The 27,746-nt window shown below is 35.3% G+C and overlaps 1 protein-coding gene across 2 annotated transcripts in view; it reads right to left on the bottom strand.

The window, feature by feature from the left end:
- Positions 1–4,283: 4,283 nt before the first annotated feature.
- PCDH17 (protocadherin 17) overlaps positions 4,284–27,746 on the bottom strand; it is an 88,990-nt gene continuing 65,527 nt past the window's right edge. For both annotated transcript variants that reach the window (XM_066313362.1, XM_066313363.1), the window contains exons 4-5: positions 16,974–17,048; positions 4,284–8,879 (exon numbers count right to left, since the gene is read on the bottom strand). In XM_066313362.1, the coding sequence (XP_066169459.1) occupies positions 8,197–8,879; positions 16,974–17,048 (758 nt within the window). In that variant the 3' untranslated portion in view covers positions 4,284–8,196. The remainder of the gene's footprint in view (positions 8,880–16,973; positions 17,049–27,746) is intronic.

Below are 27,746 nucleotides of genomic sequence, written 5' to 3'. Positions count from 1 at the left end.
TGGGCCCTTGACATTTCACCTCTGCTAAAGGGATAAGATGTAATAGGAACTGGAAGTCTGCCTAAAGTGTAGTATTCCTTTTCCTTCTCTATCTTGATTTCTACTGCTAGCTACATTAACACTGCAGCTGCAATAGTTTTACAATTTAGGAGTGCACAGAAGGTTATTAACAAGTGCAGAAGTAGCAATCTTTTTAAAAAATGATTCATTTGGAAATTCAAGGGCTGACTTGAATTGCTATCAATATACAGGCTTTACCTGGCTTTCTAAAACTTCTGTTAATCTCTACCATTATAGTTCACTGGAACGAGTGTATTTAGAGTATTTAGGAAAAAAATGGTGGTGGATTTATACTCATTGATAGTGTTACTTGACTGTGTTGTGGAGGGAAAAGTGTTACAAGCAAGGCTATATTTAGTATTTTTCCTGTTATTGTTGGGTTTTGCGTTTGTGGGGGTTTTTTTGGTTTGTTTTTGTTGTTTTTGTGGGGGGGACGGGTTGTTGGTTTGTTTTGGGGGTGGGTGGGGTTGAGGTTTTTTGGGGTTTTTTTTTTTTTTTTGTGGGGGATGGGGATGGTTCTAGAGGGTACTTTTCAAAGTACTTATATTTTCAAAAAAAGTAGGTGTTCTTGTCCTTTAGAATGATTTCTGTATCTTACTCTGACATGCTCAGAAAGATTTACTAATTTACTAATAAAATTGACCTGTCCATATTGGATCCCTAAACAGACTCTGCTAGGGTAACGTGCGAGCACTGAGTGGCAGTGTGGCAGTGAGCTGCTACATACCAGCGAGCGTGGTTCACTTACACTGGCATATGGAGCTGCAAAAGTTATTATAGAAGCATAATTACCAGCTTCTGGAGTCTCTTCCAGAAGAAGGCTGCACAGAAGAAACCTAGAGTCTGAACAGGACCCTTATTCTGATGCTCTCCACCAGTACTACAACCCTTAAACTGAGGCAAAGCCACAGTGCTTTTAAGAGGCTTATCTTGTGGTTAAAGATAAAGGCTTATTAACAGTTGTTAATCTATGTTCTAAATCTCTTATAATGCAATGGTACTATAATGTTAAAAAAGTTTTGCATGTATTCTTCTCTGCTGTATATACTATATTCACATGGTATTCTACAAATCCTTATTAAATGATATAGGAGTGTATATATTATTTTTCTTCTCAATTTAAAATGAGACACAAGGGAATACAGAATCATTCATATAGCCAATGCATCTTCAAGCATAGAGACTCAAAGGGTATTTAGAGTAAATACAATTTCTCATCTGGTCTAAGACAGTCCTTAAACATACAATCATAATGAAATACCACTACTTTGAACTGCGTTATAGTTAGAGGATGTTAAATGTATTAGTTAACTAGAATACATATATCAGATTTTTTTCTTATGTTTTCAGTACAAAAAAATCCTAAAATAAATAATTTTCACTGAAAATGAAATGGTTATATGTTTAGTTATCAAGAAAAGATTCTTATTTAGAGCTGACTAGTTTACTGCATTACTCGTAATAAGATTCCCCACTGAGCTCACAGTAGTGAATGAAGAATTTGTTCATAAATATATAAGTATTTAAATAGGAAAATTAAAAAAATCTTTTAATATAGTTCAGCAGTTTCAATCAAAATTTTAACCAAATAATTTCAAGAAATAAACTGAGGTCTTATCTAGGAATATTATGATGAATATTTTTTATTATATGGTAAGAAGTGTGAAGACAAATAAGAAATCTACTCTGAATTCTCTACATTAGATAAATTTTCAGTGTAAAGAATTTCAAATTGACATATTACAAAAAGGAGTGGTGACTAACAGGGTCACTTTTAGAAATCATTACAGCATGCAGCATCATAATCGATGCCTGTTTTAAAAGGCTTAAAAATATATGCATGGAAATAGATGTCATTTCTTGATGGTCAGACATGTATGATGTTTTTATTTTGATGCTGATGCCAGCCTAGTGATCCATTTTTATCACTCTCAAATCAAACCACTAAAAAGACTGCTGTGTGTTATTGCCCTTAAAAAGATGGAAAATGTACAGGTATTGCAAAATGTAATCCCAAATTTGTTAAGGAGTATTTCTTGTTGCAGATATTTCTTGTTGCAGATATTGCTACAGCAATCAACGGATTTCCAGATACAACTTCAATGTTGCTTTTAGTTTGGAAAACACTCAGGATTACTGGCTAACTGTTTACCTAGTTCCCTGGTAGCAGTTCAGTAGGTGCACCACAACAAAATTTCCATAGAGTTAGTGTTTAAAGTACTAAATAGAATTTGTTTACAGAAATGGAATTTTCATTATTCCTTTCCTCAGTAGGTCAACATCTGAATCTGCTGTCCAATCATCTATGTTTCAAGCTAGTCCTACATTCTTATCTCTTACTGATATAAATTTCAGAATTTTACAGACATTTTGGAGTCTAGCCCAAATCAAAGGTATTATCTCTAATGTAAAGGGAGCCTAAAGGTGGAAACAATGTCAGAACACCATTTTCACAAAGTAACAAAGGGCCCAATATTTGACTAGTATGTACTTTAAAAAAAATCTTTTTAAAAATATTAAGAATAATTTGTCTCTCAGATGGAGAAAAATATTTCCCCTAAATTTGGACTAAATATTTTTGTAAGCCAGGCATTATCAGGAGCCATCAACAATAAATAAAGCAAGATGCTGTGTGCTTTTCCCTGAATCATAACATATGCATTATGGAATATACATCTTGGAAAATTCTTAGATGGCTCATTAATTCCCTGATCCATTTCTTCATGCACTACTGAAACTAAGGTGACCTTTCACAAATCAAACTATGCGTACAGCAGACAGTTGTCCTTCCTACTGGAGAAATTTCATTTTTAGGGAAACATCACTAGCTGAAGAAATAAGCTTTCGGCTGCTTTCATGTCTTAGACTCAATAAAGGATAAGGATAGGGTATTTATCCCATGAGTGAACACCCTGAAGCAGTAATACATGGTTGGCTTAAAGGAGATCTAAGAATCTCTGTTTGACAGACTGGCCACTTTCCAAATGAGAAATCAATGACTCTGTATTTTGGGTAAAGAAAAGCCAGGATGGTTTATGACTTGTTCTACATACGCTGTGGATCCAGCCAAGCTCTGAATCACACACTGTTGAAGGCAGTAAAAGTAACATCCCATGTCCAGTGAGGTCATCAGAAGCATAAGGTACATTCTGTCAGGACTGTGCACAGACAGTGGCTTGCTAGATTTTGGAAATGAGCTTTTAGAAATGCAGATATATGTAGCGGGAAAAGGGGGAGATAACATTGTTTGGTTTCAGTGCCTAAAATCGGAAGCTAATTAGATGCAGGCTGGTTTTGTTTCTGGCAAGGAGACTTGCAGAAAAAATGCAACGGGTAAAAGTTAATTCTGTCTGCAGGAACAACACACACCTTTATAATACCTGTAGTATTCTGAACAAACTGAAATTCTATTTAGCTGTCAAAAGCAATGCTTTGATATTTAATTACTAAAAATTAAAAAAAAAAAAGTAAAAAAAAAAAAATCCTAAATAATATGGTTTACAGGTTTTACACTATTTGGTATGTCATTGCTACAATCACACAGGAGTAGGCATTCTGAGGGATTGATCATAATACTCAAATGCATCAAAACCCAACCAAACAAAAGAGGTTAATGAAAGTGTTAAATTATAACAACAAACTCAAAAAGCAGACGTAGTAATATTTTTCCCAGCAATTTGTCGCATTGTTTAAAGCAACATGAATAAAATTATTCACACTCTTAAGAAAGACACAATGAAAAAAGTTAAAAAGCAACAAACAATTCCTTGCATTTTTCAGGTTGTCCTTCTCCACTTGTATACTCAAGCAATGTTTTGATCTCCCCTGCTAGGCTGGCAATCTTTAAGAACTTACAGCCCCACCCCCTTTATAATGTTTCTGGTGAACTCACACCAGTGTACTAAACCAAAACATCCTTTATTCAGCTCTATGTTTCTGTGAGCAAATAACAGCCTGTAGCGTTTCAGTGCATCAGCTGCTTAAAAGATAAACCTACCCAGCTTGATGAAAACTCTTCTCTACTTTCCTGTTGAGAGAAAACAGTTACACATTTCTAATAAATGAAGCAGGAACTGTCATTTTTTTGGCAAACTGATAACTAGCTGTAACAGCCGCATTGCCACAAGTTGCTTTTCCAAAGTAATTACCATCAGGCTCCCTGTGGTATGCAGTGTTTAACACATTTCTTCTGTGTTAATGAATGCAAAAGCAGGCAACACCACTATTAGTAATCGCTTTTTATTCGTAGTCCTCATTTTCCAGATAGGTCACATTAAACACAGCCATTAAACAATAGCGGTTGAGAAAATCCATACAATGTATGCTGCTTTTGTTTGGTTTTTTTGTGTCATTCACCAGTCATTGGTGCAACTTTGAGCCATATGGGGAGACAGGGGCTGATAAATGAGAATGCCAACCTGTATCACAATTGGGCCAGAGAAGTCAAAACCTTAATCAGATTTCATTCAATTACACTTCAAGTCAACAAATCTTGATAGCCAAAACTCCCATTTAAACTAATGCAATAATAACTGCTGCCTGATGTCAAAAGAAAGCAATTAAACAATAATGAGCGGGTGTATGTTATGCTAGGCTTCAGACTCCTCCTTGACCTCAGCAATTTTCCTTCCATTTGACAGCAAGCAACATGAAAGCTTCTTTGAATGGTGTATCTTGCTCCACTATGAACAAAGTTTGACTTCTAGGGGTAACTTGGATTAGAAAACCTCTATTCTTAAGTGGCAAATCACAGTTCAGGAGAATCTCTTTCCTCATGAATGCACCAATTAAAAAAAAAAAGGGTGGGGAGGGGGAAAAAAGGCCTGATTTTGAGTTCTGATTTGATTGGCCAATTGTATAAGGAACTCCCAGTCGCTGGCTTTTTTTAATTAAAAAAGATACAGAATGCCTTATTCACTATTCACAGTGTACTGTACAAATTTATTAGTTGCTTTACTTGCCTCCCTTAACTCCAACTTTCCTTTTATAATCTTGTGACAGATAATTCCTTTCAGTCTTATAAAGCATGTGCATAAAAAATGAGAGAAATAACTCATAAACTTTATCTTTCATTGCTGCCTCTTTCTCCAATGGTGATAGTAGAGATACCAAGGAGAATAAAACACTTCAAATTCTTTTGTGTGCAGTACATCCTTCACACACAATCATGTTAATTTTAACTGAACCAGCAAAACTACATTGTATAAGCTCTGCTGGTTTACTGGTTCATTAAGTATCCATTCTAAATTATGGAATAAATTTTTTAACCTGGAATAATCTTATACTGGGAAGCAGTATGCCAGAGTTCTACAAAACAAGGCAGTTGAAAGACAAATTAAATAAAAGCAAGATTTCCTAAACTTTTCTATAAAGCTGTGAGTCATGAATTCTGAATTACCTCAGAGTGGTAAATAAATAATCACTACTAAATACAGATAATGTGTTAAACAGCTAAAGCTAGTAAATCACTAGTGACAGAGAGCCTTAAGGTAAATTCCTCTTACATTGGCACAGCCCTTTCTCAGAATGTTGTGGGTTTATGTCTTCAGAAACATACAATGAATTGTACAATTGGTTATTCAGTGTTAAAATAATTTATAAAATACACAAATCTCCATCACTTGAATGCATTTACATACTGGCTTAGATTTTGCTGAATAATGGATCTCACTGGCAGAGCTAAAGACTTGGTGCACAGACACTAAAGTGGTGGGCACCACAGAAATACGTAGAAAAGACTGATCAAACAATAAGAATCCTCTCCACTATGGAATTTCAAGCTATCAAGCTATCAAGCAAAACCAATCTCGGGTCTCCTGGCCAAAAAAAAAAAAATTATATAACACAGACAACACCACGTTTTAGATACATAAATTGTCCAAAACATGGAGAGTAGCTTGATAAGACATGTACAAGATCCTTCCTTTTGCATGTAGTTGTGGACATTTTTTAAGAGGAGCTAAAAGAAAACTGTCAGAATTGGTGTCTCCCAAAGACAATTCATTGTAGGACTGACTAGCTAAAATCACCATTTAAATGCAATCCCAAAAGCAAAATAGGTTGTTGGATAAACTTTTCTTCTTGAACTGATAAAAATCTATGGCTTGTGGTACTTGAGATTGCCAACACCTTTTATAAATGTTTTTTAGAGTACAGATTAAATTTAAGAAACCAAATACATAGCTTTTAAATAATGTGCCATTGTGGTATTTCCAGCAGGGTATCTGAAGTAGATAAGGGTCAAATCCTGAGCTAAAAACTTTATTCTTCTGCTTCTGGTACTGTGGAAGTTAATTTGTTCTTTTCTAAGTTTCATCTGAAAGTAATTTTCAATTTTTCAAATGCAATAAAAACACTCTTAGGAAACAATGATAAAAAGTAGAAACTATATCCTAAGTTATTCTAATTTATCCTGCAAATATTATTCAGATCAAATGAAAACCTGACTAAAAACATCCCCCAGAATAAGCAGTATTTCTTTAGAACTGCAGTAAGGTATTGCACATTCTAAAGTATTAGATAAAATACTGCTCACGCCACATTGGCACTGACATATTTTTCAGCTCTATTAACTAAATACCAAAACTTTTAAAATGGTGGCATCTCATGGAAGAATCCTAGCAAATATCCTACACTGAACAGGCTGGCTGCATGTGTTGGGAAAAAGAGAAACAGAAATCCAAGGAATTTCCAGATATTGTTTTGGGTGTCATTTTTGTTATGAAACATGGGTTTGCAATAGAAGCTTCTACAAGGACTTGCACATAACCATGACTGATGGATGCATTTGTAGGCTGTTCAGTTAGCTCCATCAGCTCACTCAAACATATTTTGAACAGATTATGTACTGCAGTACTTCGTAGACCATACATTAAACAAGAGACTTTGCTCTGAGGCGCTGCTTCCCATATTCCATGGGGAAAAGGAAGCAGGAAAAACAAAACTCATAGAGTTCGACAGCTACTGAGGCAACACTTGCCATTTACAATATAAGCCCAAATATTTTTGCAACACAACTATATATTAATTTAATAAAATACACAATATAGCTCTTATACACTCAACAATTTGGCTCATATGCACTGAATCTGCAATAAATCAATAAAAATATGTCATTTGATGTAAACACACTGAATCTTCTTACATTTGCACATTTAAATGACCATGTGATTTTTGTGGATGTCAGACATTTTCACTTTCCTGAGCTATTTTAGTGTCCACAAATGAATAAAAAAGTGTTAATAATGTTAATTTCTTTTCTGCATTACCCTTAAGGTAACTCCTTTTCTCCCAACTTTATTTCACTTCCTTTTCTTTTTTTTTTTAACTTATCACTAGCTATTTATAGTTTTGTTGGACACTAAAATGCTAAATAGATATTAAAATCTTTTTTTTTTTTTTCATTTTATCAAGTGAGTTAGTTTATGTGTGTGCAGGACAAGATGGACTATATCATCTTACATTTAACCTTAATATGATATGTAGTGTTTCTTTAATGATGAGGATATGTTTTCTTGAATAATGATCTGGAATGGTTCTCTTCTGTTTTATTGTGTGGTTCTTTTTTTTTGTTCTTTTTTTCGTATTTGTGGCAGATAACTTTGTACATAAATGTTTACCACAAATGAAGGTTAATGTTTGGCGTCACTTGGACTACTACAAGAACTCTTTATAGGACTTTCAGTAGAAGCCTGTGGTGGCTGCTGGAAATTCACCACAGATCAGCATTATTCAACCCTGTTTTTCTTGGGGTTATAGGTAAACAGTAAAGTCAGCATCAGCTATTGAGGACAGTCTTAAAGTATCAGACGTATTTCCATTCCATCTTTCTCACACCTTCCTATCAGATTGTCAAAATGGCACTGTCTTTCCTTCTTTCATTTTGTTCTTGGTGTACTTGACTCTGTCCTAATGAAAGTTTGGTCAAAATGAAACCAGTGTTATCTGTCAAAAAGAAAGAGCAGTGAAAAGAACATACTTGTGGGCACTTCAGATGTTCACTAAAAGCCTTAAAGCAGCATTGGTCTTCCTTCCTTCTTGTACTTCTGTTACAACCAGGGAATTCATTTATTTATTTATTCACTTTCAATCAGCAGAAGAGGAACACAACTGCCAGCCTGTCCTTATTTTCCCCCTTTACTTTCTGATGGCCACAGGGTCGCTTCCCCGACAGTCTTGCAAGAGCTTGTCTATTTCTCTCACAACTTCCTCGGCATCCACCGACTCCCTGCCTAGATCCCGGGCGGAGCGGTCTAACTGCTCCAGAACAGAGTCCATCTCGCTCGAGTCTCGGCTCACTCGGGAGTGCACGTCTGCAAAGGCCCTAGCCATCTGATCTGATGCCATGAAGGAAGCGTCCTTTGACTGTTTACTGGGCGATAGATACTGACTGTCAGTTGACAAGTACTGGCTGCTTGGTTCAGCCAAGGCTCCTGATTTCACTTCACAACCATCCAGTGGTCCTTTTGTTGAGGTGCAAGGCTCAATGCATGTCTTGGTTGGGCTGCTCGATGCTGAGGGAACCTCCTGAAGCAGAGGACTCAGGGCACGTTTGGCTTTTAAGTAAGGTTTAACATTGGCAATGAGAATAGTGTGCTCTCTCTTGTCTTTCCCAAATGTACAAAAAGTCTTTTTCCCAGTGGGATTCACAGTTTCATATGTCTCAGTCTCAACATTAGCTTCAACTGTGGGTACAAAGAGATTTGTGCGATAATCTGCATTCTCAGCCTGACTGGCTGCAGGGAACTGTGGCATCCAACACCTGTCAGAATGACCAAGCACTCTGCATTCATCTGTGCAGTTAACACATTCTTCTTGTTCTGCAAAACAAAGGAGAAAGAGAAAAACTCTAATTATAAGTGGATTTATTTAGGCTAATGGATAGTCTATGATCATCACGTGATGGGCTTACTTGACATCTGGTTGCTTAATTATGGAGAAAAAGAAGAAGCTGTAATTAAAATATTTCAGAAGGTTTGCATAAACCTGTTAGTTAAGACAATAGATTTATTTAACTCTGTTCTCCACATATTAAAGCATTCACACAGACCAATGGAAGTATAAAGGGGTCATTAGAGACTCATTCTCAGTGGAATTGAGCTTCATCTGTAAACTAATCTGCTGTAGAAATCTTTTAGGCTTTGTTCTGTAAAACTCACACTAGAAAAGAGTGAACAGTACTTAGGCAACTCAAAAGGAATTATAAGGATTAATTTTTCAAATCAAATAACGGAGCAGTGACTGCCTTTCTGGTAATACAAACACTTCATAAAAATCAGCAAGTTGTTTTTTCTTTTTTTGCCACCTCCATTTCATTTGTAATTGTTATGTTGTGTGACAGTCGCAAAATAAAAAGGCTTTCTTAAAAAGCCTACTTTTCCTGCTGAGAACAGAGAACTAGAATCTTCCATCAGTATGCATTAAATATAAGCTTGTCAAAAAGTGCATATTGCAATTTTATTAGACATGAGTATGGATCATATAATCAGTTTTCCCCTTTTTTGTCTTGCTGCAACTAAGCGAAAATGGATTTGCTCAATGCATACAATTTGGAAGAATGACAAATGGTGACACACTATTTGAACTGATGATATTTTCAGATAGGATTTCTATATCCTTATTTCTTTCAAATAATATAGTTAAATGAAATTCCTTTGCTACTCTTATAGAACCTAGGTTTTGGAACCTGTTCTACAATTCAAAGAAAACTTTTTGCTTTAAAAATTTTGTCTTATGTGTTATTTACATTAAATAGGTTACATTTGGGCCAGAATTTCCTGTCTTATAATTGTACTCACAGCTCTAAGTAAGTATCAGGGATAAAAAAAATAATAAATAGAGTAAATCCTTCTATCATCTCTAGGTTTCAGTTAACTATACATTGATCTTTAACTATTAATAATTTTTCTTTCACAAAATGGGCAGATGGGTTCAATACTGATTTTTTTTAGGAATTTACTATTTTTAAAACCCCATAAAATTCCATTTAGACAAAAACTGTTGGTATACCTTTAACTACAAAGATGAAACACACATATAGAGACCTGCAGAACAGCTCTTCAGAAATGCAGAACAAACAAAGAGAATTTAAGCAATCATAATCTTTCTAAATTAGAGAAATAAATTCCTAGTAATCTTATATCACCACCTGATTAATGGATCATTGCACTGCAGAAACATGAGAAAAGAAACACCAAAGGTGATCTATGGGAATCCAAGAGTGTAAACAATTTTTCCCATTTCTAATAATAGGACTTAAATTAAACTAAAATTGTATTATGTCACAGTGATGTTAAACTGGGATAATTTGCTCAGAATTGATACTTGTTAAATATACAGTTGTTTGAAAAATGTCATTCTCTATATGTGCCCCTCTCCTTAAAGACGTTAAAATCTAGTCTGGTGTAAACCCTGAAACATACCAAAAGCAAGACAGAATTAGGTACAGGGACAGCAGGACAAAGTGACTGTTAGGAAAAGGATGTAACATAAAGGCTTTAAACATAAAATTCACAGAGGTGAGTCAGCCTCAGCTGTGTACCTGCTAAAATCATGGAACAAATCTTCCTGAAAGATGTATCAAAACACATGGAAGATGGGGAGGTGATTAGACATAGACAACAAGGCTTCATTGGGGACAGATTGTCTGACTAATCTGGTGTGTTTCTATGATGGAGTGAATGCATCCGTGGACAAAGCAAAGTCTTTTGTAAGGCCTTTGATACGGTCAAATATTGATACAGCCGCAATATTCTTGGTGCTAAATCAATGGGTTTGATGATGGACTGTCAGATCAATAAAGTAAGTGGCTGGATGGTCACATGCAAACAGATGCAGTCAATGGCTCAATGTCCAAGTGGAAACCATAATGAGAGGTGTCCCTCCAGGGTTCCCATTTGGGCCAACATTATTTATTATCTGCGTTAATGAGATAGACCATGGAACTGAGTGCACCCTAGGATCACGAGCTGAGTGGTGCATCTGGTTTGCTGGAGGGAAGGGGCTGTGACAGGCTTGAGAGGTGGGAGCCACGTGAACATCATGAAATTCAACAAGTCCAAGTGCAAGGTCCTGCACCTGAGTTGGAGAAGTCATCAGTATCAAAACAGACTAGGGGATAGACAGATTGAGAGCAGACCTGTTGAGAAGGATTGAGGATACTGGTGGATGAAAAGCTGGACATGAACCAGCAATCTGTGCTCACAGCCCAGACAGCCAATTGTGTTCTAGGCTGCATAAACTGAAAGAAAGCAGATTGATTGTACATGAGGTAGAAGCTCTTTGATTTGAGAGTAGTGAGACACTGGAAGAGATTTCCCAGAGAAACTGTGGGTGTCCCATCACTGGAAGACTTCAAAGTCAGGTTGGGCAACCTGATCTAGTGATGGACATTCCTGCCCATGCTAGATATTACAAGTTCTTTTTTCATTCAATGATTCTACGATATTCAAGGAAAACTAATCCACACATTTGTTTTAATATCCAATAAAATCCTAAAATTATCATGATGAAAAGCAGGAGTAAAATAACCCCAACCTTGGGACTGTAACAAAGTGGCAGAACTGGAAAGATTTTAAGGGAGCAATTTAAGTTTGTTGTGGTTGATTTTACTTCACTTGAATAAGATGTCATTGGTATGCATAACAGCAGAGACAACATATGTGTGGCAATTGCTTAATGAAATGGGAGCCATACAAATGAAGGACATAGCTACACACCTCATTCCACCCATTAGTTCACCTCCACTAAAGTTCTCCATATCTAGCTTTCCGGAGCTTCTACAGCATCAAACAGCTGCTGCTTTAAAACAGCCAAGGGAAACTGCTACTCTCACTCTCTCTCTCTTTCTCAAAAAAAAAAAAAAAAAATCTCCAAACAACCAAACCACCTCTTCCTCCTCCTCCTCCTCCTCCTCCTCCTCAAAAAAAAACAAAACAAAAAAAAAAAACAAAAAAAACAAAAAAAAACAAAAAAAAAAAAAAAAACAAAAAACAAAAAAAACCAAAAAAAACCAAAAAAAAACCCACTACGCACCCAGAAACATAAAATTCCACAAAACAAACCAAATCAATATAATTTTTAAAACACCCTCATCTTCCTGATCCTTCAGAATAGATTTGTGGCAAGCTCAGCCTCTAACTTTAAAAGTGGACTTACAGAAATAGGAGAAATATGTATTTTCTTCAGGATTTTTCCTAATAATATCAAAAGTTATTTTTCTCTGATGTGGAATTCATGACAATTCTGAAAATAAAACCTTTTTGTCACTTTTAAAAGTTTACCTAAACAACTAATCAGCTTTCCAACTTTATCTTGTAAGCTAACTATCCTTTGTATAGATATTCGTAAATAATTTTGTTGCTTTATAACAAAAGAAAAAAAAACAACCCTACTGCATGTTAGCTGCCGTAAAATGCTCAGAATTGCACAATCAATGGACCAATACTTTTCTCTGTTCCTTTCTTTTTAATTAATCATCAAAACAAATCCCTCTTTGCTCCTTCCTTTCTCACACAAAAATATACTACATTCTATTTTATTATACCACAAAAAGGCCATCTCTAAAAGGAAAATTCCTTCAGGTAGTAGTTCTATGTCATATTGTTTTAAAATAAATTAAATAAATATTCATATATAATTATTTGTTATGTACATTGACAACACACAAGCATATATATACACACATATATATATACAAAATATAGAACTAGGATATTCTATTTTGATGCTGATTCTTTTTCTAAAACTTGACTGAACTGTATTTCTTTAAAAAAATAAACATTCCATGAGCTAAGGTCGAAATGAACAAACCCAGATGAAAGGTAAAGATCAGAGAAGTTCTCAGTCACTGGAAATAAGTACTGTAAACTTATTCAGTAGGTATTCAGTACTGTGCCAAAAACTATGCTTTGAGATTTTCAACACTCATTAGGTTAATTTATTGCAACCAAGTTACATTTAAAGATTTATATTTTTAGCTCTCATACACGTGCATACACATACACTGCTATGAGGAGGGGCTTTACAAAGTGTTTAGATTATTCATTACTGCCAACAAAAATACAAATTTTCTGGCAATCTTTAAGATAAAGAGATATATATCGTATAGCACATATAAGTTACGTACATATTGCATGCTCTATCTTCTTTCTCCTTCTCATTTACTGGATTTGTTAAAGCAATTTTTATACTTGCATTCCTACTCACTGTATTGACTAACTTTCCATTTCTGGTCCCTGGACATGGCAGCAGTGACTGAATTAAATATGAAGCCATAAAAGAAAAAAAACAAACCACACAATAACCTTGAATCGAAGCCCACCTGCATTGCATGAGCTTTGGTGCTCTAGCTCTGAAAATCTCTGTTTTTTAATTTCACTCTTTTATGTCACATCATAGGGAATGGATTTTGAGTATTGATTATCATATGTTATAAGCTGCTTGTGTCACCATTAGCCTGTAATTTTGACTGCTACAGTTAGCACACAGTGAAGAAAATCGAACAGGGATTTTTGTACTAGTAGCAGAAACTACAAACACGAAGTGAACTATCACCACCAAGGGCCAAATTAGTACACATGAGAAAATAGAATAAATTTAAAGGTAAATATATAAATATATATATGTAAAATAGGTTATATGCTGTGCTGTACAGCAAGATGTGCTGGTAGAGTGATATGCACCATCAGTCTTTATCTCTGTGCTTGTCTCCCTCCTGTTGAAAATAAACCCTTAACAGTGCATGTGTGTACAATAAACAGAAGCAGCCTAGAGGTTTTCCTAACTCTCTGGAGCTTTAAGGGTAAACAGTCAGAAGTGCTTTATGCACTTAGGGGAGAACATACACTAAAATAGAACTGCTAAATTATCAGCCACAGAAAGAAAAGGAAACAATATCTGTAAACAACAGTCACTTAGATAGGAAACGTATTCTGGATGGAAATTTAAAGGTGGCATAGGGAGAAAGTTGTATTGGCAACATATAAAATGTAATGCAAGGTGGGTATTTTGGTGCACCAGAAAACGTATCTTACATGTTTTATTCTATTACCAGAGGAGCTATATTTAACATCTGCCTTCCACAGCCAGCTAAAAGAAAAAGATTCTTTTATTGTGGTATCTACAATTTCCTACACTTTCTTTATAAATATTGTGAATAGAATTAATTACGGGTACTGATTTCACCCTAAATATATTGCACTATGAAGTTAATTAATTAATGCTTTAGATAGCTGGCTCCTTTCAATGGCTAAAACAGATATCTTATTTTGACTCATTAATTATATGAAATTTGCATAATGATAACAAAGAAAAAGCTCAAGAATTATTTTTTTTAAACAGCGACTCAGTGGAAAAATCAAGTCGATAAATACAATATTTTCTGCAATTAAATTTAATTATTTAAATTAAACATGTATACAAAACAGGAAAACTAATGTAAGGTAAACATCAGCACTCAAACATTTCCGAGAAATATTTTATGTACTATACTTATAGGATGAAGAACACTATAGTCTGTATTGAAGTACAGTTCAATTTAATATGAAATGTCAAGATTTTTATATATGGGAAATCTGCCTATAAATATATATACACACACATATACATATATACTAATATATATATTTATGTAAATAAATGAATCTATGTATATTTAATGTCTGATCACCCCTATGCACAGGCCTGGAAATATAAATAGGCATAGACTTAGACTTACAGCTAGATCTATGCCATCCTATTCCTCACAAAACCTGTAAATTATTTTATCAAATTTTATTTGGAGTTAAACAAGGGAGACAGAGTTCAGATCATTGTAATTTATAAGATTTGAACATTCTTTCCTAAAAAATCCTTACTCACAAAATATTTTAAAATATAGCTGTTTATTGTTATTTGTTTGTCGATGAAGACTAAATAAGAATATGGCTAGATAAATACATGAATAACCCTAAATATTAAAAAAACCCAGTAGCTTTTGTTATTTTTAACTGTCCTAGGAAAGCCTATCTTTCAGATATCCTTTTTTCTCTTTCAACAGGGATATCTAATTTTTACTATTGCACAAACACCTTCTTCTAACTGACTATTTTTAACACTCCTTTCTGTAAATGCCGAAGATAAAAATAAGCTTTAATTGTCAGGGATGCTTCATAGGTTGATTTCATTGACTGGAATGACTATCAGCTAACAGATCTCCATGAAAAATAAACCAGAGGACCCATTTCAAAATAGATGCTGCCTTTTTCAAAACATGCAGTTTCACAATACCTTCACTCTTGAAATGCTCTATTCTTCATTGCATTACAGAGAAGAGTAAAGCACATCTTTGATTACCCTTTTCCACACGACAAAGATCTGTCTATGAATGCATACACAGAATTCACACTGACATGTTTAGGAGGTCAAGTCCATTCATCCTTGATGATGTGAATTTGTGTTCATTATTGAAAAGATTTCCATTTAGAATTTACTCAGTAATGGAACAAAGTGTAAAATTTTCTGTAGCTTATATTTCTCTGGTTTAACCACAAACACAGTATCCTTTACTCTGGGGGTGGTGAGGCACTGGAACAGGTTGTCCAGTTCCTGGAAGTGTCCAAGGCCAGGCTGGATGGAGCTTTGAGCAAACTGTTTTAGTGGAAGTTGTCCCTGCCCATGACAGGACAGATGGAAATAGATGCCCTTTAAGATCCCTTCCAACACAAACCATTCTGTGATTTTATTTAAAAAACCTCCACCAACACCAGTACTTGTTTTAGACTAATAAAATAATGTTATGCTTCATATTTTTAATACCTTAAATAGATATGAAAGATCTGTGTTTTCTGTACATATGTGTAAGCAGATGGACAATAAATGCTATGTAATGTCTAACAGAGAATGTAATTAACTCTGCTTTTCAGAACTTCAGTAATTCCTTAAGTATGACCAGAAAACCTCACAGAAGTTGCATGAAATGGTGGAGGTGGTGTGGTTTTTTGTGGGTTTGTTTTTGTTGGTGTGTGTGTTTTTGTTTTTTGTCTGTTTGTTTGTTTTTGATTTTGTGGTTGGTTTTTTTTGGGGGGGGGGGTTGGTTTGGGTTGTGTGATTTGGTTTTTTGTTTTGTTTTGTTTTTGTTTTTTGTTTTGGTTTTTTTGTTTTTTGAGACAGGCAATTGCCTTTACTAAAGAACAAGAAAGGATGTAAGTAGATATTTATTACAGGAGACAAATAATGCGTGCTTTGGCATGTCCCAAACACTGGGTCTATATGACATTTCTATTGAGAACAATAAGCTAAAGCACTACCTCTGTGGTTGGATTTCTGTTTAATTACAATTGATTTTGACATAAATGAGCAGAGATAAACAAATACTCCTATACTTCTCTTGCTGTTATTAAACAGATCTGTCTCCTATCTGAGTATTTATATTGGCTTGTCTGTTTAAAGGCTCCTTTCAGTCAGGCAAAGCAATTATGTACCTCAGATTAGCAAAATGACTGTCAGTAAAATGAGAGTGGACTGCCCCATTTTTAAACCTCGTGGATCTCATGTTTTTCTCCTGATATTATAAATACAAGTTTCTGAGGTCTATAATCCTGACACAGTTTACCACTGGTTGTGTTGGGTTTTTTGTTTAGTTGGTTTTGTTTGTTGGTTTTCTGGATACAGGATAAAGACAATATATATTTTATATTATTATGAAATAAAACATCTCAAAAGCCATAAAACCACGATGGTCTATGGATTTAAATCTAATTCACATTTTTCACAGACAATAAATGTTGGAGGAATATTTCAGGATTACAGGGAGCACTATGGAAAACCTAAAACATTTCTTACAGAAGTATGCTTTGATTAAATGCTTACAATTTAATGACAATCACATATTTGTATTTAAAAACAATATAAGAGAAATAAAATATTTGTATTACCTGAAAATTTTCCATCCTCACAGCGGGCTGGTCCACAGATCCCAACAATGGGTCTTTGGCCTCTGCCTTGCTGTTCTGGAGGCAAATCAGACCTGTGAGTCACAGACAGGGATAGGCTCTGCTTCCAAAATTCACAACAATGTCAAAACTTCTGCAGCAGAAAAACGCTTCTACCTGTGGCCCAGACACAGCTCACAGTCCTTGAAATTTTTCACTGTTTTTCTTAGTGGTACAAACACACAATTTTACAGTTGGCAGTGAACTTAAAAGGTCTAACTAGTGAAAAAGTATGTCTTATTTCTTCCTAAGAGAAAAGAAAGAAGAAAATGGACACCCAGTCTTGATTTCCAGTGTTTCCTTATAAGTTGGCTGGAAATTAATCTAATTTTCAGTGAAAGGACCATACAACGATCATGAAACAGTAATTTTGGTCTCTTCCCCATTCCACATAAGAGTCTGCCTAGGCCAGGTAGCAAATATACAAAGGCTAGCTGTGCCAGCCCTACACTTGGCTGAGAAGCTACTGGGAAGCTTTAGCAATACGACACAAAACGATAGTTTTAAACTGTAAGTCTTTGTTGTAGAGCCCCAAGCTACTTCCTGAGAAAGAAGGAAAACTAAACTGTAGTAATTAACAGAAGAGAACAGCCTCGTGGATCTTTTAGAAAGCATATTTTTAATATAGCACATTTTCACTCTTGATCAAAGCAGCGCCAAAGATATTACAGTGGGATTGTTTCAGCACTAGCATCTACAAAACCAATGACTCTTAAATCTGAAACCTAACTGAATTTGTTTAATAATTTGCACAATTTGCATGTTATTCACATTCTTTTTACTAACTTTATTGTGAGCTAGTCATAATTATAGTATCAATGATTTCCATAACCAATTTGCAGCATTTAGTAAATGCTGCATATTGTAGTGTGGCAAAGCTTCTAATCTAGTCATTAACCAGGACCATTGTGAGTCTGCCTATACAAATATTACAGATTGTATAGTTAGAGACAAGAGGTAACACATCATTATGACAAACAAAAGAAATGAATGGGAAGAAAAGACAACATTAATGAAAATATAATCATGCTGTTGACATTTCCTAAAAATACCACTATAAAAGCTCCATAATTTAAAGGAGCTATCTCCATGTGTCAGACCATCAAGCCACCAGCGATGAGCTGTATGTTACGCCACTGAACCTTCCTTACCGGTTTCCAATTATCTCAGTGCACAAATCTTTAATTAGAAGGTACCAAGCTTTTTGCTCTGCAAGCTTGCTTCAAATCTGGAAATGACAGCTTGTTTACAGATATTGACTGAGAAGGGTGCCACTGAGGAGAGAGACATGACAGGTTTCTGAAGAAATCTCTGTCCTTTTGATGACTCTGTTTACACCCTGACTGTAGGTAGACTCTGTTGAATGGAAGTCTGTCAGCCTCTGTGTAGGAGCCTGGTTTCATCCAAAACAAAATCAATGAAGTAAAGTGCTTCAAATTCTACCTGGTTTCCTTTGCAAAGTCTCATAAAAATAATTGCAAAGGCTGCATGGATGCTGAACCATTCAAAATCTGGCCACTTTGGTGAAAGAGAGTATTTTACTTCACATTCTTGCAAGTATGCCTTGGGTTTGCATTCAAAATCTCCTTTAACAGCCATAATGAGGCCATGTTGGTTTTACACTGATAGACAGAAAACTCTACTGGGTTTCATCCTCTGCTTCAAAAGGTTGATGTCGTAAGTGGGTCATATACTTTGGACTTCATGGAAAGTTTACAATGCATCTGATAGAATAGGAGGAGGAACACTTTTCATGATGTTGCTCTCAGAAATAGGTTGTCTAGACATCTTAAGGAGCTCTCACTTGGACATAGAGATGAAGGAATATCTTCTTATAATAGAAAGAAATTTTTAAGATTTTCATATAGAGCCTTCCCCATTCTAAGTAACATATTTATTATCATATGATTAGAGGTTCTCTTAGATTATTATTTAGGAGATTGCTGATGTGTTGTTATCACCTTCAAAAGAGATTTGCAGAATGAGATTACCCTTGTATCACTTTATGAAGAACAACATTCTCTTAGCAACTTAAGTTTCATAATTCTATCCTACTTAACTTTCTGCCTGGATAGTGCTCCAATTAGATCAATCAAAAAGGATAATTAATGATGTCTTTTTCAAATCTGGTTCTCTAAATATAACTAGTTTGGCAAAGAGAATTATACATGTAAACAGATTCAATACTGCACTTTCAGATTCTCCATGAACAGTGATTAATTTCTGAAAGACACTTACTGAAGGTACCTTAAGAATATTCATATCTTCCTTTTCCCAAATCCTTCATCAAGAACTCTAAGTTACAGATCACTTTCCTATATTTCTAGGATTGAGGAGATTATAGATATTAACACCACTAATACAGAAAAATCTCTCCTACTAGTTACTATTATGTGCTGCAGTTCAGCTGCTCAACTGAGACTCACCTTTTTACTTGTCATCTTTTCATTTGTTATAGCTTCAATTTCTGAACTGATTTCAGAATACTTTGATGTGAAAAAAGATAGCTTTAAGAAAAATTGTCAATCTGGAGAACTATTTCCAAAGATGTTGTCATTATGGGTTCTTCGTTTTCTCACTAATGCCATCCCTTTTTAAGCCTGGTAGCTATTGGAATCTATTTTTTTCTGGTGTCTAGCAACTTCTAATCTGAACCATGTTCTTATAAAAAGTGTATTTTAGTCTTGGAGATAGACTTAAAAGCTAATTACAAATATCACTGCCAAGTACGATGCAGTCAGGGTAATTTCTCTTAGCTGTGCCCTCAGCTTATGTATCTGAACAGCCTACAAAAGAAATCAGCAGCGAGGCATTAGATAGCTTAAACACTGCTCTGGTAAAGCAAGTAAAAAGATGCAGCTGCTAAATTTAAAGCTGCAGAAAGATTCAGAATTAATCAGCTAACATCAATCTATTGACATCCTTTAATAAAACCTTTACTCTGCAGAGATGATGAAGACCCTATACCCCAAGAAACAGGAAAGACATGCTGTAAAATGCAGTAAAATCTATTCTAGATCTAGATATGGATCATTGTGAACTTTCTCAGAGTATTTACAGCATTCTTTTAATTTATTAGAACTTATCACTATAATATTTACTTGATTTATGGTTTCATACATGCTTTACAACATTACTTGATTTTAATGGGTCCCCCTCCTCCCAGGCTTTTTCTTTGTATTGGAAATAAAAAGGCAAGAGACCTGTACAATTTTTATTAGCTTGCATTCTGAGTATCACAGATAATGGAAAGCAGTGAAATCTGAGCCCCAATATCTACAGCATGGTTCTTCAAAAACAGCCTCTGGGTTTCCTAATAAAAATGTAACTTTGCTTTGCTTTTCTTTAAGAAGAAGAATTGCTTTAATTCCCAAGGAGACAAAAATAAAGCATCATCTAAAAGTAAGACTCAGCCTGACCTTGAACAAATTCTGTAAGGAATTAAAGTAAGAAAAATTTGTCTTATGGGAAAAAGAATCAAACATTTTTTTGTTGGTTTGTGTCCACCTACTACACCGGTGCCTGTGCTCAGGTGCAGTATGTATACCACTTCTCAGATACCTAAGAAACAGTCTAGCACAGCTCTAAACTTATTTGTAAGCTCTCAAGTGACTCTCTGCAGTTCCAGCTGAAGATGGATACAAGGCAGCTAATTTGCTACCACCAAGGGAAAATGTTATAACATAAAAACATTCCCTCCCTTAGCTTCAAAACTGTTGAGTGCCTAGGGAGCCTGACTATTTGTAGAGCTGATACTATGCATATGCTTCCTCTGTACCTGTTACATGCATACATCTGGCATCTGTCTCTGTGTTAAACAGACTTAATTGTCCCCAGTATTACTATGTAGAAACTGTCTAACCTAGCTGAGTAATGTGAAAGAAATAAATTAAAGGATTGATATGATTTTTTCGTGGCATTGTTTTTGGATTATTGTCAAGATATGCAATGAACTCTGTACTATGGCTACAATAAAAATATTTTAGCTGTGCCTTCTGTGTAACTAGGTAGAGACTATGTTCTTGTCTTAGCATGACATTTGCACTTTGTACAGTCTTTTAACCAAATGGTGTTCTTTTAGCTGGAACTCTTTTTTCTATTTATTTTTCTTTTATTTTTTTCCTTTCTTGGTTGTTTATGACCCCTCTTTTGTCCACATCAGACTTCAGAGCTTTTAATCACTTGCTAGACATAGCTGGACTGATTCTGAAGATAAGTAATTTTCTTTTTTTTTTTTTTCTTTTTTAGGTGCTATTAGGGGGACTCTACAAGTTAGTACATTATTCAGGTCACTGTTGCCAGCAGAGTCAGGACTCAGGCAAAGCACTGGATTTCAGATTTCAATATAGTTTTAAAAGATCAAAGAATGTGGAAAATCTTGTTCTTTGGTTAGACAGACCATGCAGAACAGTAATACTATGAAAGATGGAGGTAGCTGCATAGAACTAATGCCAAATTGAAGGCCTTTTGAAGTTCCTTTAGCCTTTGTGTCAATTTTCATCTCAAAATTCCCCAGCAAAATAAAAAAAATGCTTTTAATTGAGAAAACACACAAAAATTAGTTCTTCCTGTAAAATAAGAGGAAGAAAAGAAAAGCAAAAATAAAAAAGCTGCTGGTTTGACATCTGAAATTAAGTCATGATAGCAAAGATTAAATATCTTCAAGGTGCTTCTTCTACTAAGATTTATTTCTTTGAGCAAGACTATAAAGCATAGACTTTCCTAATGCAACTGTACCTGCCGAAGTCTATTTAGGACTCAGAGTAAAGCTATTCCTACAGCTGAGATCTTCTGAAGAGCCTGACTTACTCCTGACATGTGCATTAAACCCTAAGGAGCAGGAAGGCAGGCCATAGGTTTTTCACCCCTCCTGTTAAAGTTTTATTATCATGCAACAGGGAAGCAAACCAGAGAGAGCTACCATTTAAACTCCGGTTGAAGGGAGAGTTCTTGTCAGTCAAGGGACTGAATAAAAGCCCCACAGGATGTAGACTCAGATGTTGAATATTAGTTTCATTAGTGACATAGCAGTAGCTATAAAAAAAAAGAATAATTTCATTCAAGAAACAGAGAAAGTCACATTATCTAATTTTTGACAATTCAAATTAGGCTAGAATTCTTATGTCATCCCTGGAGACAATGGAGAGGGATGGATTCAGAGAACCATTTAGAATTCCACTGAAACTCTCCAGACCTAGAACACTTCATAGGTAGGTCTACCGCTCTTCACATGCATGGAGTTGATGTTCTGATGTTGTCTACATCTGTGTTAGAGATATATATCAGTTGGTCTACCTTTTCTTAAAGGTTGAGTTAAGTTTCCAACACTCAGAAAACTGCCTGCTTTGAGTCTAAGAGCTCAATATTTCCTAAACTAGTGTAGATGGGCTTGAGGTGTGTAAATCAATAAGTCTCCTTTTCCACAATGTGCTCTTAATGCACATTGTCTTACCAATGGTAAGAAAATAGTCCCATTGCAAACTAACAGCTAAGTGATACCAGACACATATAACTTCTAGAAATCCACAGAATATTTGTCAGATCAAGTTTGATGGTATTTTTCCACTGAGCTGTTTTCAGGAAAGAGCAAACAAATTTCCTTCTTCCCTTACACTGTGCTATCATGCTTATAACAAGCTACTACTATTTTTTAAAAGAATTAAGTCTTGTGACAAATTGCTGCACTTTGAATGCCTGAAGGAACACATCGGGATCTGATGTTCTTCACTGAGGAAAATTGTAGCTGATCCAGAACCCTCATGCAGCTGCAGCCCTGACGCCAAGCTCATATAGAAGCATAGCAGTCAGTGACGTTGCTGATGTATAGATTGTTCCACAATTAGAAAAAACAAGATATTTGACATGGTATAAAGTGGCATTTCATTTTATTTTTATTCCAGAAATTTAGCAAGAGAGTTCCAGATCAGACGATCAACTCTACTTTGTCTCCAGAGCAAGCCAGCATGTTGCCAACTAAACCAGAACATCATCCTGTCTCCTGAAGGAATCTGGGGGCAGAGCCAAATCTTCTGTCCCAGCCATACCTTGCTTCTTGCAGCCCAGGCTCTGCTGGCTCACAGATCTAGCTGAAACCTGAACACAGCAGAGTACTGGACACCTTGCAAATCTATTGAAATAGAGCAGCATATTTGGAATTCCCACCAGTCACTGATTTAATTCTCAGAAATCTGATCTCAAAATTTTTATTTTAAAGGCTGGGTAGGACTGAGATTTTTCATTCATTAAATCTGTTGCTTTCAAAATCAGCCCAAGTATTCCTTCTTTAAATAAATTCTCAGTTAAAATTTGGCATGCGCTTTTTTGAGTCAACAACGCTAAGTTGGTATTTCTCAGAGAGTCAGACTATGAGGATAAACAACTGTCAACAACTTTTTTTTCATAAAATACCAGCCACAGTCCTCTGAAAAGCTGATACACATATTTAGCAGTTAATTTTTCTTTAAACATAATCAAGTGGAAAACCAATGATGGTAATTCTATAAGTGGATCTGCATTGTCAAATGAACTCGTGAAATTTTACCACAGATCATAGATTTGATCATCCATCATAGATTTAGAAACTGCAGCCTATTGGTCTTCTTGATATACAAATAAATTCAAATCCAGCTAGATGTTAGAAACTGTCTTCAACAAGTTCATTTGCTGTTCATTGCACATGCACTTCAAGAGGTTTTCAGAGCTTTTACTGAACAGAGAAATAAGGGTAATATTCACAAGATACATTAGGATAGAATAGGCCAGTGCATATATTTTCAGGTTTAGACCATGGGGGTTTTTTGTATCTGAGGGCTATTAAAAACAATCATATTTTTTTAAAAAAAGGAAAACTAGTATAGGAAAATAAAGGGAAATTCTTTGTTAGGCTAAACACTCCTAATAAAAAGGTCTTATGTAAGTCTTATTTTCAAGACCAAATAAAAAGAGAAAAAATAATATGTTAAATTTAAATGTTTATGTAAACTATTTCCCCTAAAGTTTCCTATGACTAATTCATTAGAAATTAATTTGTTTGAAATCTTTCTTTGAAAAAATCATATCTAAAATAATATATTTACTTTGATTACTGTGAAAATCTGTTTTCTAAAACAATCAGCAAATGTTGTTCTGGAATGTAATTGCCTATTAAATTTCAAAGAGGAAATCAAAGAGGGGTAAAAATACAGGATAAAACATTTCACACAGAGAAGAATATGTGTATTTCGGTCACTTCTTATTTCCTGAATTTGGAGAGGAAAATAAAGCATTTTCTATAAGCTTTCAGTGTCCCAGTTAGACTGCTCTAACTGTGATGACAACATGCATCTTTGATGACATGGATGAATACATCTAAAATTCAAGCCTTCCTTCTAGCAAAACTGTAATCCAGTACAGAAGGTCAATGACAACCTGCCTTATAAGGCCAACTGTTTGTAAGTAGTAAAGCATCATTTTCTTGTTAAGAATTTTCTCTCTGCTTTGCTATCTGATTTCTGCAGGGACATACATCTATTTACAACACTAAATCCTGTTGTTCATCTTTTGCATGCAACATATTCTTTGTTCATTTACTGGAAGTAGACAAACAGAACTGGTCATTTTTTGTCCAGCAGTCTCCAAAGACTCAGCCAACTCTAGCTAATCCCCTCCTACTTATTATTCAGCAATCAGTGTCTGCCAATAGGGTTTGAAAATCCCAAAAGATGTTAAAAGGGAAGGGTTAAATTCAGCTTCTGTAATGCCATTCTCTGTTTGTGGGATAATTCATCATATCCAAGGAATCTGTTCCAAGGAGGGACCTAAGGCTGCCAATTAAAGTAAATTAAACTAGATGGACAGCCATCTGAGTGAATGAGATCTCTGCCATGATCTGAAGCAACTTTATTAACAGTGGGAAGCTATGTTGGTAGAGACAGTTCTTTTAATCTTCTCCAAAGGACCTCATATTCCTTGCAGAAAGTTGTGTTTGGGAGGTCTAGAGCTAAGCTCCCTGAGAAGCAAGGATATTAAGAGAAACCTGCTGGGGTACTTGATTTAACATTAAAGTGAATTTATCAGCTACTCTCAACTTTTTGAGAGGCTAATTGAATTATCAAAGGCTGCAATGGGGAATGTAAAGCCTTCTGAGAACAGATTTGTAATATAGATAAAATCCTTAACTCATGCCATGTGATTACCTTAAAACGTAGAAACAGCCTGTGTGCTAAAACACACCTGAATTTAAGATTCCTTTTGCCTGGCTAAAGCCTCTCTCTACCCACCAAAATTATGGTAAAAGTCAAGTATTTGGGAAAAAAGACAAAATTATTTAAAAACATCTATTCTGTGTCTCCTTTACATATCTTCAGGTGTGCTAGGTGGTCAGGGTTAATTCCATCAGATTTGTTGCCCTAGGAACTGGGGTAAGTTTCGTCGAATCTGTTGCTCAACTGTTTACAGCATAAATTTTAATCTTTCAGTTTCTAAAGGCTTTCAGAAAGAATTTTCAGTGAGACCACACATGACTAAAATCAAAGATGAATGCATCATTTGCATGAATTAGGGCATATAATTCTGACGGAAAAGTTGCTATTAGCCTAGACAATAATTTCATCTGCAAAAGTTCAACCTTGCAAGGTATTTAACTGAATTCTGAATAAACAAGAATTTTGCAAGATTATGAACTCAATTTTTTTTTTATTATGTCACTTCCATATATCTATTGGTGTGGAATTGTGGAACAGATCCTGGAAAAATAGACTAGTGGATTGGGAGTGTGTGAGTCTGAAATAGTTAAGGACCAAAGGCAATCTGTTGTATCTCACTGACATTTTGCAAGAGATCACTTTCATATAAACAGTAACGTTCACATAGATGTTGCTGGATTTATATCATAAAGACAAAGCTTTTTCTACAGTACCTACATTGTCATATGTTTGCTGAGGAACGTATGACAAGTACTTAATTACCCTACTGACAATTATAAAAATATTTATAAAAGTAGAAAAAAAGCCATGCTAAAATTGAAGCTATGAGTAAAGCCTTCAAGCCTATCATGGCAGAACAAAAAATATAAGACTAATTTTGCACCTGTTAACCTCCTATGCTGCGATCAAGTGCAGTTAAAACAACCTGGAGGAAATCACTCCATGAAGAGGTGAAAATAGGTGATTGTAAGAAGTGTGAATACAATTCTAAATCCATAATAAAATCATTTCAGAGTGCAAGGACATCTGTTAAAATGCTTTCTTTTACCCAGAAGCTTTAGAGATATTTGAGAAAAAGCAGGTAAATAATCATAAAAAAGAGGATAATGTATTAAGACACTGTAAGGCAAGAACATACACTTTAAAGCAAGAATATATACTTTAACCTTATTCTATGATAAAAGTGTATTCTGTCCTATGAAAACAACTGGTGACAACTGTGAGTAATTAGTAATTATACCAAGAACCAAAAGCTTATCCCTTATCCACAAAGAAAAATATCTGTAGCAGTCTCAACACATGCTGTGTTGTTTGCATTGTCCCCTTTATGGAGACCTTTATTTATTTTTTATTTATTTCCCTTTTTATTTATCTCCCTTTTATAGAGACCCTTTTATTTATCTCCCTCTTATGCAGACCTCCTAGAGGAGTGCAGAATCCATCATTCAGTAAAGTGGACCTGTGATCACATCAGGAGAAGCTGAGGTGCTATTAGTATCTCTAATTTATTCCTCAAAATAGAAATGTTCTGTTTTTATGAGAAGGGAAAGAGAGAGACATCAGTCCCCTACATTCAATTCTTTCAATATATGCAAATCAAATGTCTTTCCAGCCTTGCAAGTGCCTCAGAAGTAAGTTTCCTTGTCCCTGATTTTTGGAGAGCCATTTCACTGACAATTAGAGATTTAACAGATTATTCTGAGTTGGAAGGGACCCACAAGGATCTTCAAGTCCAACTCTTAAGTGAATGGCCTGTACAGAAACTGAACCCAAAACCTTTGCATTATTAGCACCATGCTCTGACCAACTGAGCAAATTTTAGTGGCCCACATCTTTTTACTTTCCATCTGTCACCAAAGGAAGGCTAAACTTTTTCAAAATTTGGAATATTTTTTGCAAGGTTGGCTGGGGCTTTGAGCAACCTGTCCTGGTGCAAGTTTTCTCTGTCTATGGCAGGGAGGTTGAGTGTAGATGGGTCTTTAAGGTACCTTCCAGTACAAGCTATTATATGATTCCCTGATTCTATGATCTTTGTCCCATTAATAGTCCTATTCATGGCAGTTCTGTCCTCCTTGAGCTGCTTCAAGGGGCTGTGAGTGTCCCTGTGCTTGGTTCTGTTCACTAGACCGGTCTCTATTGCACTGCATACAAAGATAACATGGTCACAAATAACACATTGTGCCATGAACAGTGGAACTAATTAAAGCTTCTTTCCTAAAACTTTTGTATTGACCAATGTGTCTTGGAAGGCACAGTCTGCTTGAAACTTTCCAAGTAACTGAGGCACTGTTAATGACTCTCTTCAATCAAGAGTCTTCAGCACCTAATAATCTGTGACATCTGTTTTCCACTGATATTGGAACACTTATATAGTCCATTACAGCTGTTCTACAAAATTTGTGGAAACTTTTTTTGAGTCTTGAATCCTTGGATAGACGCTGGTTCAGAAGTTATGGGTAATCAGGGAAATGTGCAAATGCATAATGTAATTTCACAGATTTATTACTAAAAAACCCTGAAAATATATCTTAAA

The sequence above is a fragment of the Sylvia atricapilla genome, chromosome 2 (genome assembly GCF_009819655.1).
Source record: "Sylvia atricapilla isolate bSylAtr1 chromosome 2, bSylAtr1.pri, whole genome shotgun sequence".
Taxonomy (NCBI): domain Eukaryota; kingdom Metazoa; phylum Chordata; class Aves; order Passeriformes; family Sylviidae; genus Sylvia; species Sylvia atricapilla.
The sequence above is the reverse complement of the archived record's forward strand: the minus strand, read 5'-3'. Positions and strand labels throughout refer to the sequence as shown.